The 15,549-nt window shown below is 36.2% G+C and overlaps 1 protein-coding gene across 1 annotated transcript in view; it reads left to right on the plus strand.

Annotated features, from left to right (window-relative positions):
- Positions 1-15,549, plus strand: part of Dsg4 (desmoglein 4) — a 37,415-nt gene that overhangs the window by 18,973 nt on the left and 2,893 nt on the right. Inside the window, 6 exon segments of the mRNA XM_042674997.1 lie at positions 2,395-2,666; positions 3,952-4,091; positions 7,022-7,237; positions 9,506-9,805; positions 13,293-13,432; positions 14,671-14,734. Of these exon segments, the coding sequence (XP_042530931.1) occupies positions 2,395-2,666; positions 3,952-4,091; positions 7,022-7,237; positions 9,506-9,805; positions 13,293-13,432; positions 14,671-14,734 (1,132 nt within the window).

The following is a 15,549-nucleotide window of genomic DNA, read 5'->3' on the forward strand; positions in this document are numbered from 1 at the left end:
AGTTCTGAGATGAATGTGTGTCTTCTTAAATGAGCACTGTCATATGAAATTAGACAGTAAGAAAAATACCCGTGGTGTGAAAAAACCTACCAAAGCCCAATTTCTTTCCAGAGGGTTCATCTTCCTGAGTCTGGTTCCAGATCACATTTCCAAGATCCAACCATGTACCCTTTTAAATGGGTTTTATTCAGTCATTCCTCAGCCCACAGAGACCAACATTTCAACCTCTCCATTCAGGAGACTAGGATACACAGTTAATTTATCCTGCTCTTTGCAAAACCCAATCACAAACAAATTGCACTCTTGATATGATGTTCTGCTTGCAAAGAATGAACTCAATCTCCTTCTGACTTTCCTGGTTTCTACCATCTTCCCTGTTAGAGGGAGGATTGACCCTGAATCAATTTCCTATATTGTATAGATTTCTACGTTGGACATAACTTTAAACACATATTAGCAACGTTTATCTCATTCTATTCGATAGAGAATTATTCTGACAAACAAATGCATCTGTGTACACATATGGAAAATCCAAGAGATTTCTCAATCAAACTATATTTTCTCAATTTTTTTTCATTTGTGTAAGAATAGCACAGGAGTATAGACATTGAAAGGTGAATAGTAGAAGTGAAACCCCTTCCAATAGAAAACTCTTCTTTGAGTACATAATTCCTATTTACCCCTGTGCTAAGCATCTCAGATACTGGTTCATTATGTGGACTGCATTATCACAGATATTATAGATATTATAGACTAGTAGACTGGATATTATGTTGCCATCTATGAAAAGATGTATCATGGCTATCAGAACCCTAAATTTTGCTAAAATTTAAGTGAAAAATACTGAGATCTCTTTAAACAAAGCACCAAGTGATTTGGGCAAGTATTTTTCTTAGCTCTGCTCAAATATTTTACTCTGAGAAAATATATAAGATGTAAACTTTCCCTGGAGGCACAGACATCTTGACTTCAGTCATTGGCAAATGATGCAAAAGATGCTTTCCTTAACGGCTAAACCACTTCTAGACAGACACAACCCATGTGCCCTTTATGACCACAGCTTTCCACTGATGACTTTCATGTCCTACACCAAGCACTCTGGATCAAAAGATTCTATTCATCTTTTATCCAGGAAGCCCAGTTCAAAGGTGACTTTTTCTCAGGGTGTGGTATTTACTTTTTTGAATGTACCTTGTAAAGGAGTCTTCTCCTCTACCAGACCTAGTGCAATGAAATTATAGTGTCGGGCAGACTATAATAATCAACAATTCTATAGAATTTTTTGCATCATTTCTATAAAAATATAATTGTATGTTTAGTTACATTATATATTTATATATTAGCTCCTTTATCCTACTGTTAATATTTTTTAATATTCTCTTACATGACTTTTACAAAGAATATGAGCCCTATTTATTCATCAAATGATTCTGAATACTTTTATTCCATTATTCATGATTTTTTTGTTGGTTTGTGGGGTGTGTGTGTATGTGTGGTAAGAGAGAGCTTAAACTCAAGGCCTTGTACATGCTTGTCAAAGGCTTTTCCACTTGAGCAACTTTCTCAGCCCTTCTGTTTTTACTTTATTTTTGAGAAAGAATCTTGCTGTTATTATTGTCTGTGCTGGCCTCAAACTTTGAATTCTCCTGCTCCACCTCCCACCGGCTGAAGTCATATATATGCCACCATGCTCAGCTACTAAATTTGCTTTTTATTTTTCATAAAAATTAATTTGAAAGGAAATATTATTCTACATTTCAGAGGCTGTTTTTGATTTATTGTTTGTTTTTGTTGGTCGTGGGGCTTGAACTCTGGGCCTGGTTGCTGTCCCTCAGCTCTTCAGCTCAAGGCTAGAACTATACCACTTGAGCCATAGTGCCACTTTCAGTTTTCTGGTGGTTTATTGGAGTTAAGAGTCTCACAGACATTCCTGCCCAGGCTGGCTTTGAACCACGATCCTCAGATCTCAGCCTCCTAAGTAGCTAGGAATATAGGCATGAGCCACCAGTGCCCAGTCCTTTTCAGAGTTTTAATATAAGAAATTCAAAACTCCAATTGTGAGTCCAATTTGAAGTCACAGGACTGTGGATGTAGAGTAGTGGCTCACTTGCCTTTGGTCTGTTTTCAGCATTACAACAAACAGTAAATAAAAAAGTGACAAAGTCACAGACTTACATGACCTGCAAACTGGATCATGCCAAAAGATAAAGCCAGTCATATGTGTAATATACCTTATTAGGTATAGTAATTCAAGTTATTTCAATTTAAAATCTGAGTTGCCTAGCTACCAGATTTCATTCTAGCATGTGTTTTGTTTACCATACTTACTTTTTTAGCAAAAAAAAAAAAACATTATATTATTGTTTCTGGGAGTTTTTTTAACTATCATTTCAGATGCTGGATTATGAAGAGGTGCCTAATATTCATCTCAGTATTGGAGTTAAAAACCAAGCCGAGTTTCACCACTCAGTTGCTTCTCAATTCCGAATGCACTCAACCCCTGTGAGAATTCAGATTGTTAATGTCAGAGAAGGACCCACATTTCGTCCAAATTCCATGACTTTCAGTGTACGAGAAGGAGTGAGAGGAGACGCCTCATTGAATTATGTGCTTGGCACGTACACAGCCATAGATCTGGACACAGGCAACCCTGCAACAAATGTCAGGTACCGAAAATATTCTATTTGCTAGAGCATGGCATGGCTCTGCCCATTATTAATTCACACTGTGTGCTGGAATAGGTTGTAATACTCTGGGAATTTTGTTTTGCTCTTGTTTGTTTGATTGTTGGAGCAGACTATGGTATTTCAGATTTTTTGTCAGAATTTTAATCATCCAATTGACTATAAGAGTAATTCTCTGGGAACAATTGGAAGATACAAGAGCCACCTAAGTTATTCCAAAAATATATCTGATCTTGTGTGCTCAACTGTGCTACCCTAAATTAAGCCTGATTGTAGCAAATTGTGGACAATAGCATATAATAAGAATGAGTTACTGTCTGTTTTCCTAATACCTATGGCTGTCTTTGACTTTGAAACTAATTTCTACCCTATGTATAAACTAAGAGGATAAAGCAAGGAGAAACCTAAGTAACATGTGTGTCAGAAACATGACAAGTATGAGCAGAGCCACAACAGGAGAGATAGAAAGATGGGTATGAGAAGTACCAGGTATGCAGACTATATAGAAATTAGAAACTAAGTAAAATATTCTGGAAATATCTAAAGTGAACTAGGTATGCCTTATCTATATTCTCCTATTTTTTTCTTCATTCCAGTACTTTTGTAGTAAATAAGGTCTATTGACTCATTAATTATTTCCATGTTAGCAGTTTTAGTGATTCAGTAAGTTGATAGACTCCAGGGAAATTATGAAGTCTGTTAGTATGGAGTAAGGAAAAAAACAGGATCTGATAAATGAACTGAACATTTGAAATCATACATGATACAGAAAATCAAAACTTCTTCCAAATAAGTCAAGTACCAGAAATTCATTACAGCAATACTCAGACAGAAAAGCCAAAGAGAGGATAAATACCATGAGCCCTTTAATGGACCAAACATTAAAGTATTCCAAAGCCATCATATGTCCTAAAATCTACATCAAACATACTAAATATATCACATGTGAAAAGAATAAATAATACTTCATTTGGAAAATAAAAAATATTTGATATAATTTAATATTATGATTTAATAAGTGGGATTGAAATAAATTCATGCATTTTATTAATTCTATTAAGAAGATAATGAAATTTTTTATATATCTGTTAATGTTTTAACATTAGATTCATATATACACAAATATATACATTTTCCAAATCAAGAGAACTGGCACCATAAATCCCATAGACACAATATATAAGCTTACTGCATCATTGCTCTTCTGCAATTTAAAAGTAATAATTGTCATAGAAACATAATGATAAATTTATTTATTTAAAAACAGGTATATTATAGGGCATGATGCAGGCAGCTGGTTAAAAGTTGATTCAAGAACTGGGGAGATACAGTTTTCTAGGGAATTTGATAAGAAGTCAAAATATATCACCAATGGAATGTACGCAGCAGAAATCCTCGCTATAGATGGTAAGAAAATTCTTTTCAATATTACAGATTACAGCCTATAAGTTAAAATTATATAAGTAAAGTTCAGTTTCTGTCTAAGACCTCATCTGTTAAGTATATCTAACACTATTAGTACAGTATGTTAGAAATATTTAGCTAACTCAGGGCTCTGAGTTGTATACAAAATGTTCCCAACAACAATGGAAGAGGCTACAATGCTTGATAAGGAATGTACTCATTACCTTGCCCATGTAATTGTAACCCCTCTGTACAGTATTTTAACAATTAAAAAAAAAGTTCCCAAGAATGTAGTTATAATGATAACTATATATAGCTATATGTAGCTATACTATATATATAATATAGCTACAATGAGAAACCTGTACAATCACTACTTAATTAGACTTGAGATGCTCTGAACTAGGGACCAAAGAGTCATTTCAAATATAAGATTCCATTCAAATTAAAAGTCTATGAACATAGATACATCAAATTAATTTGTAACTAAGTCACTTCTCCACCAAAAATATCCATGACACATTCTTCCTGGTGAGTAGCAACAGGAGTTTGTTTATTTATCAATAGTGATTCTTCAGAGCAATGTCTAGGCAACCATCTGATACAGAACAAAACAATGGAGAAAGGTCAGTAGCCAGGAAAGAGGAGGAAAATTAAAGTGTGCCAAATAGATGCCTATTATAAAATAAATATGGCAGGTTGGGACATTAATTTCATATCTGACTTTTATAATAGACAAACAGAAAAAGGTAAATGAGCAGAATAAGATTCAAAAAAGAAATCATGACAAAGTTCAAGAAAGTAGTATCTGTACAATCTGGTCTTCACCTTGAGGTTCACTTTTAACATTTGGGCAAGTTATGTAAGATATTTATTATTGGCATTTTAGAGGGACTGTTTCCAAAATGAATTCTAATCATGCTGGTCACATCCTATGTTTGACAATCGATCGTATGTGAAATTTTCAGTAGAAATTAGAATAAAAAAGTAACCACTTCATGTGAAAGAAGAGTGTATAATCAAACTGTTAACAGGAGCCAGGGTGGCTCATACCTGTAATCCTTGCCACTCAGAAGGCTGATTTCTGAGGATTAAACTTAGAAGCCAGTCTGAGCAAGAAAATCTGTGAAGTTTTATTATTATTATTATTATTCTAGAGTTTATTGGCTCTTACTGTTTATTTTTTGTATGTATTTTATTGTAAAAATACTGTACACAGGGGTTACAGTTACATCAGCAAAGAAATGAGTACATTTCCTATCGGGCATTGTTGGCTCTTCCTTTGTTATCTCCAATGAACTTCCAAAAAGTCGGAAGTGGATCTGTGGCTCAAGTGGTAGAATGCTAGCCTTGAACACAAAAGCTCAGGGACAGTGCCCAGTCCCAGAGTTCAAGCCCTAGGACTGGTGCAAACACATACACACACATACACACACACACACACACACACACACACACACACACACACACACACACACACAGAGCATACTAGGAGAAAACTAAATGCAAGGCTCAGATGTTATGCACACAGCTGTCCAGATGGTTCTGTCTAATATACATGTAGAGGCAAACCCTATAACCAAGATCTTGAGCATTGATTGTCATCTCACAAGGTCATCATCAGAAAGCTAGAAAAGACAGAGAATAATAAATAATGCATTCTATAAAATAATCTGATGTCTTTCTAGTGAAAGAATGGCCCAGTGCTGAATCAGGTATAACAGACTGCACAAAATTATGTGGAATATGAATAAACACTTGGTTTATTATTATTTGATTAATTCAGTGACTCTACCAGTTAGTCACATAAAACATTTTTTTGGTTTTTTTTTTTTTGTGTGTGCTGCTATTAGAGATTGAACTCAGGGCCTAGGCTTTTTTACTCATCTGATATTTTACCGCCTGAGCCAGTCCTCCATTTCCAGCTTTTTTTCTAATAAAATGGATATGAATCTCCTGGCCTTTCCTAATCAAGCTGGCTTTGAACCATGATCTTCAGATCTTTAGATCTGAGTAGCCCTAGCTACATGCCCCTAGCACAAGAACTAAGTGTACTAGACAGGATAATGTATTCTACTTTACAAATGAGAAAGTTAATGCTTCTTTGCTGGATTAAAAAACCAAAAATATGGATCAGAAGGGAAGAGAAAACTGGGAGACTGTGAGAAAAGGGATGAAATTGAGCCAAAAGAGATCTATTCTTTACCTGACTTATGTAACTGTAGCCCCTTTGTATATCATCTCTATAATAACAGTAAAAGAAATTTAAGTAAAAAGAATTCATTCACTATAACTGAACATAGAGTAGGAAAGTAGATGAAGCTCAGACTTCTAATTGTTGTTTTCTATTTTTTAATAAATTATACTAGGCAAATATGGTTTCAAAAAGCTTAATGGTACAAAAAAGATCAAATAGATTTATATATGCTTTCAAGAGAGCCATTTCAGAGAGAAATGGAATATATTTGAATCAATAATAAAAACAAAATTTAACACTCAATTGTTTAATTTCCACAAAAACTGCAGACAGAGTAAGTTAGCATGCTTAATGGAAGGCTATCTGTTGCACTGGCATCTAATTTATTGGAACAAAGTAAGAATAGAAAGCAGTAGACCTTGAAAGGGGAACATTTAATTTCCCATTTTAGCATGCTTAGGAACTCATAGAATGGAATAAAGATTACATTTAAAGAAGAGTGAATGCAATATGTAAGTCTTGAATGGGGAAAAATGGTTCAAAAGCACCCACTGTAAGTAGAAAAAAAGTGCACAAGAGCAACAGTAACTGCCAATCATCAAAGTAGACAAAAACCTGTCATGTTTCACAGGTTAACTCCTACTACTCCTCTAAGTAGCATCATTATGTGAGATGAGCAAGACTTTTGTTTCCCTGACACTCTGTACCTCAACACCCATGATGCCTTACTTTTCAGATGGCTCTGGCAAAACAGCTACAGGAACTATATGTATTGAGGTTCCTGATGCCAGCGATTACTGTCCAGTCATCTATTCTGGAAGAACCATCTGCGTTGATTCTCCATCAATTTTTATCTATGTTAGTGACCATTCTTTCGGGGCCCCTTTTACCTTCTGCGTTGTTGACCAGCCATCAGAAGTAGCTAACATGTGGGATATCCAGACAATAAATGGTAAGTGGAATGAAAACATGCTCATGATTCAAGCCCAAAAGCAAAACGTATTAGTAAGTAATAAAGTTATTTAACTATATATATTTCTTGCTCTATGACTTTCATGTGCACAAAGTCTGTTTAGAAAAATATTAGGCTGAAATAAAAGTCAAAATATTCTATCCAGTCCGGAGCCAGTGCCTCACGCCTGTAATCCAGCAACTCAGGAAGCTGAGGTGTGAGGATCAAGGATCAAAGCCAGTCCTGGCAGAAAAGTCCCTGTGGGATTTTTATCTCTAGTCAACCACTCAAAAACCCAAAGTGGATCTGTGGTGAAAAGTGGTAGAATGCTAACCTTAATCAATAAAGCTCAGGGAAAATGTACAGGCCCTGAGTTCAAGCCCCATTGACCAACAAAATAAAATTAAAGTGTGTGTGTGTGTGTGTGTGTGTGTGTGTGTGTGTGTGTGTGTGTGTGTGGAGAGAGAGAGAGAGAGAGAGAGTTCACCGATACTTCTATTCTAAATAATCATGTATAAATACCAGTTTATATATCATGCTATATAAGTGGGTAGAAAAGTAATTTTGCTCAGTTGACGTAAACAGAACCCGTGACTAAGTCTCCAAACATTAAACTTCCCTATTTTCAAAAGTTTGGATCGAGTCACATAAATGTCTCTGAAATCCAGGTATCTTAAAATATGCTTTAGACATTCCCTTGTTACTTAGGAGCACAGAGACCAATGAGATGATTGTTTTATCAAGGGCTATAGTTCAGATTTTTTTGTAAGTATAAAAATTTCACTTCAAGGGCCCAATAGCTGAGCAATGGCTGTGTAAACTATAGTGTAGAGTGTTCACAATCTTAGTGTAAGCAGATATTAAAACTAGAATCATGACAAGTTTATAAATACAAAAGAATACATTCACCAAAGACTACAAGGTATAATATAGATCCCAAAGAAGCATATATATGTCTGCTAACTGCTGCTAGCTAAAAATAACATGACATAGAGTTTTAAAAAATTTAAAAAGCATAGATTTCAGAAAAGGTACTTTACCTACCATGGGTTCTCCCTGCAATGTTAAATGTGTAATAGAAAAAGAAATGCCATGAGAGAAGCTTCTTTGAGAAAAGGTATCTCCTTAATTTTGTATTCACTCATAGGAAAGATTTAACAGGGAAGGGAGACGTTCCCGACTCCACGGCCCATGGTGAGATGGAATTCTTTCCACCTCTTTGAAACCACCAAACTTCATCAGTCACAAAATCCACCAGATGTGAAAATCCTAAATTATAATACAAAAATGTCATCGATACATATTTGGCCTAAGAAGAAAATCAGTTGTTTTTTTTTATCATCAACTTTCTAGTTTTTTTTTCAACCAAGCCTCTTTAATATTTTAAAGCTGAGCACATTCAATCCATTCTCATTAAGTAAAAACAACTCTAATCCACTTTCCCCTATTCTTCAGTTATTCAAATAGGAATTGCTAACCATTTTTCTCCTTCACATATTAGATATTCTGAGTAAATAGGTAAGAAAAATATTCTAGCTGGGTGTGGTAGTACATACTTTCAAAAATAAAATACGAACAAAAAGCCTGAGTGAGTAGGGGACCTGTCTCAAAAATGCATGAGGCCTTAGATTTTAATATCCAGTACTACCAAAAAAAAGTCTACATAGACCTTGGTGTGAAAAAGATACTAAAAACTTGTTAACAAAAATTGCACAACAAATATTTCTAGAACCAGCTGATATTGTAAAAGAGAATGTATATAACAATGTGCTATGATGTTTTTTGATTATTACCTTGTGGACCAGTTAGATTTTGATAGACCCTGATGGCTTATCTTGTATCTAACTGAAGGTAATAAACTATACTAAAAAATCCGCAATGGTAGCGCAGAGAATTTGGAGGCTAGCTATTGAAATAATTTTAAATGAAGAAGCAATAATTTCAATCAAAAGATAAATCTTTGAAGATGAATTTGTAAACTGTAATCCTAAATAGAAGTCTTCCAATATTTTCTTTTATCAGAATATTTTTATTCATTAAACATTTGTTGAGTATATATTATATGTAAAGCACTATTGAGCAATAGAGTTCCTTTCCTGCTTTATAAAATTGACAATGTAGTAGGAAACAGTAATAAACAGCTAATTTTTAATGAAAACTGAAAATAATAAGACAAGGCATTCCATGACCAAGAGCCTAGACACCTCAGGTTCCAAGATTGTCTTGATTATCAAGAAGAGCAACCTATTTTTTTCTCTTCTTTTTCAGGAACATCTGCAATCCTTATGGCTCAGCAACCTTTATCTCCAGGAACTTACCAAATTCCAATCCTAGTAAAGGACAGCTATAACAGAGCATGTGAATTGCCCCAGATTGTGCAGTTGATTGCCTGTGTATGTGACAACAATGTGTGCTTGCACTCCAGTACCACGGGGATCTATACTGGGGATGTGAGCGGGGCGACTGACATCTATGGATCCACCACTGATGATGGAGTTGGAGAGTCAAATGTCCGGCTTGGACCTTCAGGGATCGGCATGATTGTGCTGGGCCTCTTACTGCTACTCTGTAAGTACTACATTAAGTCCTGTTTTCCCAAAACTCTCACCAGCCTTGCTAGGAGGCCTGGATTCATTTGGCACAATGTTCATGTGCTCTGAAAACAAACAATGAGACTGGTAAGGGTATGTAAATATTTGATGGTGATCCCTAAGTAATATATGACTAATGACAGCACTAAAGATGGGAAATGTGAAAAATCACTAAGTGTCATATACTAAAGCATAACATCATAAATCCCATAGTGGAAGTTGCATTAAAAGGTTTTACGAGTAGAGAGCAAGAAGCAGTTAATTCAAAGAAGAGATATTAGGAAAATCTTAATGGAAGAAGCGGATTGCACGGCATCTAGAAACCAGAGGATTTTCTTGGAAGTACGATGTACATGAGGAAATCCAGAATGGAAACTGGAGCAGAAAAGGAGCCAAGAGCTGAGGATGTTGACCAGTGGTAGAGCACAGGTTCAGCATCCATGAGGTCCTCGATTGACTCTCCAGTACCAAACATTAAACAACAAACAAGATTGGGAGAAGCAAAACCCCACTCAGGAGGTAGAGAGGTGTGAAGATAGGTTGGGGGCCAGTGGGGAGGTACAGTCCTGGGGGTTGGTCCTCGGGAAATGAAGACTTTGGAGCTCAAGAAACCAGCTCACTCTGAGGTAGTAAAACACAAGAAGGAGTTTAGGGAAGGAAGTTTACTTATGGATTCTGAACTAGCAGGAATAAAAAGACCTCCCATCAAAACTTTTCAAAAGAAAAGTCTCCTTTTTGGAAATTTATGGTGGAGGAAAAGGAAGAGGGGGAGGAAGACTAGATATGTTCTTAATTTTAGGTTGCCCCTAGTAAGCTTAAATTTCATGGGGATCAAACACTACATTTTTAAATTTTAAAAGGTTTAAATTTATCAAGCCATATTTCTAATGTCTGGGCACAAATTAAAGTATCATTCCAAACTATGAGAAAATAGAAACTTTTGTGAAATAATCACACATTATTTTAAGAAAATACTATTTATGAGTGACTCTCAAAATAAAACTTACGAGTGATTCTGAAAATGACATGAGAGACATTTTCAAGAACATGAACCTAGGAAAACGAGTGGAATTGACAGTTTTTATAAATCAGTGGTTCTTAACCCAAGCCATACCTAAGAATCACATAGAGACCTCTAAAAAAACGCACATGTAAGCCCTGACCCAAAATGACACTCAAGCTTTAGCATGCTTAAAAACTTAGTAATTAAGCCTTTAAAAAGCTATTGACAACTCTGAAAACATTACAGGATGGAATAGGAGAAACCCTAGGTCTCCTTGGAGCAGGCCAAAATTTTCTTAATAGAGACCCGGAAACACAACTAATCAAAGAAAGGTTGGACAAATGGGATTGCATGAAGTTGCAGAGCTTCTGCATGGCAAAGGACATAGCTAGCAAGATCAATAGAAAGCCTACAGATTGGGAGAAGATCTTCACTAGCCATACAACCAACAAGGGTCTCATATCTAAAATATACTTGGAACTCAAAAAATTAAACCCCCCAACAACAAATCCTCAAAGAAACAACTGCCCAATAAATAAGTGGGCGAAAGACTTAAAGAGAAACTTCTCTGAAGAAGAAAGAAGGATGGCCAATAGACACATGAAGAAATGCTCAAACCTCTCTAGCCATAAAAGAAATGCAAATGAAAACAACATTGAGATATCACCTCACCCCAGTTAGAATGGCAAAAATCAAGAACTCTAATAACAACAGATGCTGGAGGGGATGTGGACAGAAGGGAAGGAACCTTACTTCATTGTTGGTGGGAGTGTAAACTTGTTCAACCACTTTGAAAAGCAGTATGGAGGTTCCTCAAAAGACTTCACATAGAGCTCCCCTATGACCCAGCAATCCCACTTTGGGGCATTTACCCAAATGTTTACAAACAAGACCACACTAAAGCTACCAGCACAACTATGTTTATTGCAGCATTATTTACCATAGCTAAGATATGGAACTAACCCAGATGCCCCTCAGTAGATGAATGGATCAAGAAAATGTGGCATATATATACACAATGAAATTCTATGCCTCCATCAGAAAGAATGACACTGTCCCATTTGTTAGGAAATGGAAAGACTTGGAAAAAATTATATTAAGTGAAGTAAGTCAGGCCCAAAGAAACATAGGTCCCATGGTTTCCCTTATTTGCAACATCTAGTATATGTATGAGTCAAGCAGAAAAAGTCAGATAAGGTGATGTTAGGAAAATGAACCCTAAGATATGTATTTAAATTTTTTTCTTTCATGAATTTGTTTCTAACGCATTTATAAGATTATTTCTTTGTTGCTTTGTATGTTCCTCCCCCACAGTATAACCCCTGCTTTCACTGTATTTGATATCGGTATAATTTGTGGAGGGGAAGGGGAAAAACAAGTTGTTTAAATAAGGATACAGGTGGACCCGTTGCAGCAATGAGAAGTACAAGTTGTCATGTCGAAAACGAACTTTACAACTTTGGTGGGGGGGAGGAGGGTTGTTGGGGGGGGGGGAGGCTGAGAAGGGATGTGAAGGGTAAACAAAGGAGGCTACAATGCTTGATAAGAAATGTACTCATTATCTTGCCGATGTAATTGTAACCCCTCTGTACAGTAAGTTCACAATAAAAAAAAAAGCTAGTGTCAAGACCAAACATAAGAGTGCATGCCTATAACACCAGTTATAGGAGGCATAGCATGGTTGGAAGCTGGACCCAAGCAAAACCACTAGATCCTATCCCAGAAATAACTCACACAAAAAGGGCTACCAGTTCTGAAATGGTAGAGGATCTGCCTAGTAAATGTGAAGATCATAAAGGGAAAACGCATTTAAAACACCTAGCATGTCTCATACTGTCACTCAGAACATAGCACCAATAGACTATCAGATGTTTACCATGTGATTGCAAAGATGACTGAGACTGGCAAGCCCCTGCCCTAGCCAGGAAGAGATTCAAATTTCCAAGTATGATTTCTACTGAACATGCTTTGCTCTCAGACCATTATAAGGTTCAGAAATATAAATTGAATCATTGTATGTTCAGGAAGATACACACAAAGATAGCTCATATATGTATACCTATATTATATATGTGTGTGCGTGTATGTATGTATATTTATCTGTGTGTCTACACATTTACAAATTCACATACACGTCTATGAGATATCAGGAATCACACTTAATTGGAATCCTTAATATACCACCAACTGGCTCATGTCACTTGAGCCATGGGGAAGATCGGATTTTACTTTCCAAATCTGTCAGAGAAAAATCTGGATTACATGATCTCTCACTCTATCAATTAGTCCTAATTGATCTAATGCATTTGTGTTACAGCATGGATATGTCCATTTGATTCTCGGATGCGGAGGGATGATACTTTTATCTTTGTCTTTTGGTTCTAACTAAAATACCACACAAATGACTCATTCGTTCACCAATATTAAGCAATAGGGGTTAACTCATCACTTTCTTGGGCAGTGTCACCTTTGTTGCTGCTCATGTGTTGCTGCAAACGAAGACAGCCAGAAGGGCTGGGGACAAGGTTCGCCCCTGTGCCCGAGGGTGGAGAAGGAGTAATGCAGCCGTGGAGAATAGAAGGGGCCCATCCAGAAGACAGGGTGAGTGCACTGTTCCTGGTCAGGGAAACTAAGTCTGGCTCTGAATAGAAACGTTAGTGTGAAAATGTTTATTATGTACAAATAATACATACTGATAAAAATGAGCTACAGTAAGTTTATATGCCTCAATTTACAGCCTGCATATGAAAATTTTAAAAAATTAGCATGGCTTGAAAATTATACCAACTGGAAATGAATAGCTCTCAACTTTAAACTGTTTAACATCATACATGTATTTTAGTGAATAGTGCTGCAATAAATGGTTGTGCTGGTGGCTTATTGCAGCACTATTCACTATAGCTAAAGTATGGAGTCAGCCCAGATGGCCCTCAATAGACAAATGGATCAAGAAATGTGGTTTACATACAGGATGGAATTTCATCCATTAGAAAGAATGGTTTAGTACCATTTGTAAAGAAATGGAAAGACTTGTAAAAAAAAATATGCTAGGTAAAGTAAGTCAGGTCCAGAGAGACAAAAAAATCCATGTTTTTCCTTATATATGGAAGCTAGATTTAACTTACAAACCCATAAGTAAATATGTTGGGTGGTATGCAAGTATATACAAATGTATTGACTGAAATATGGTAGATTCAAGGGAGATCTCAAATAATGTAGTTCTTTTGAAAGACAAAAATCAAAGTTCTGCAAAAGAAAACACCAGGTAACAGATACTTGAAAGAGGTAGGTGTGGTCAAGGGGAAAGGAGCAGACAATTGAAGAGGACAAGAGGAGGAGAATGCAGGCAGTAACTGGATGTATACCCTCCAGAATTAAGAATGCTGAAGGAAGGGAGGATGGGGTAAGGATAGGAGAGAATGTTGAAAGGGGTGACACTGATCAAGATATATTGACCACATGCTGGAAGCTTATGCCTGTAATTCTAGCTACCCCGGAGGCTGAGGATTACAGTTCCAAGCCAGCTGGGGCAGGAAAGTCCCTGAGACACTGATTACCAATCAACCACCAGAAAACCGGAAGTGATGCTATGGCTCAAAGTGGTAGAGTGCTAGACTTGAGCAAAATAGCTCAGGGACAGCACCCAGGCCCTGAATTCAAGCCCCATGACCAACAACAACAACAAGTATATATGTGTGTGTGTGTGTGTGTGTGTGTGTGTGTGTGTGTATACATACATACATATGTCATAAACTGCTTTGCTAAATGGCAATTCCTTTGTCTAATTATCTAATTTTTTAAAAATATGTATTTTAATATCTTCTCTTTTTTCTTTTCAGGATGCATTAAATGTATGTCCACCCATGACAGCTTCTAATACCCAGGATCGTATTGATTCCTCTGGTCAGTGGACACTAAAGTCTGTTTTTCCTTTGACAGTTTGAAAAATCATTCAGCTAGACCAACCTTATGTAAAAGAAGACACTTTCCATTAGAAAAATAGCATATCTGTTAGTCCCCTGTGAGATAGTATATTCAGAGGGAAAAATGATGTATTTAAATTTGCCACATTAGCTTTTGATCTTAAAGTCAAGCAAAGTATAATATAGCAATTAAAAGGGCAAATTCTGAAACCAAAATGCTAGGGTTAGATCACTAACTCTGCCATTTACTACTAAGAAATCCTTGGCCAAAACCTAACCACTCTTTGCAAAAGAGGTTTTACCAAAGAACCTGCTTCAGAATATTGCTATGAGGAATAAATATATACACCTAATTTATATATATATATATATATATGCTATAGATACATGTTAGTTATAATATATATGTGTGTGATTCTGAATGCATTAGAATAGTACCTAGCATAGACTACAGGCTATTGCAGTGACTATATTACAAGGTGTTCGAAGGAAAGTAAACACAGTCTATGTGCTCTTCTACTAATACATTGAAGAATTTTTCTTAAGTTCACATATACTATTGGACCATCAGTATCTTGTAACCTTCCTAGCTTAACAGTCTGATGCACACCAAAGAATACTGAAAAAAAAAAATACCCATCCATGATTAAGCCAAGCAGAATGACTGTATAATTCTGGAGAGACAGATTTTGCAGTGCTGATTCCTTCGTATACAAAGCCCGATCCCTTCCACTCAGAGTTTAGATTGGCTGAGTATTTAGATTGGCTGAGTATTCCTGAGAGACAGCTCCGCAC

The sequence above is a fragment of the Dipodomys spectabilis genome, unplaced genomic scaffold (genome assembly GCF_019054845.1).
Source record: "Dipodomys spectabilis isolate Male_0828 unplaced genomic scaffold, ASM1905484v1 ptg000024l, whole genome shotgun sequence".
NCBI lineage: Eukaryota > Metazoa > Chordata > Mammalia > Rodentia > Heteromyidae > Dipodomys > Dipodomys spectabilis.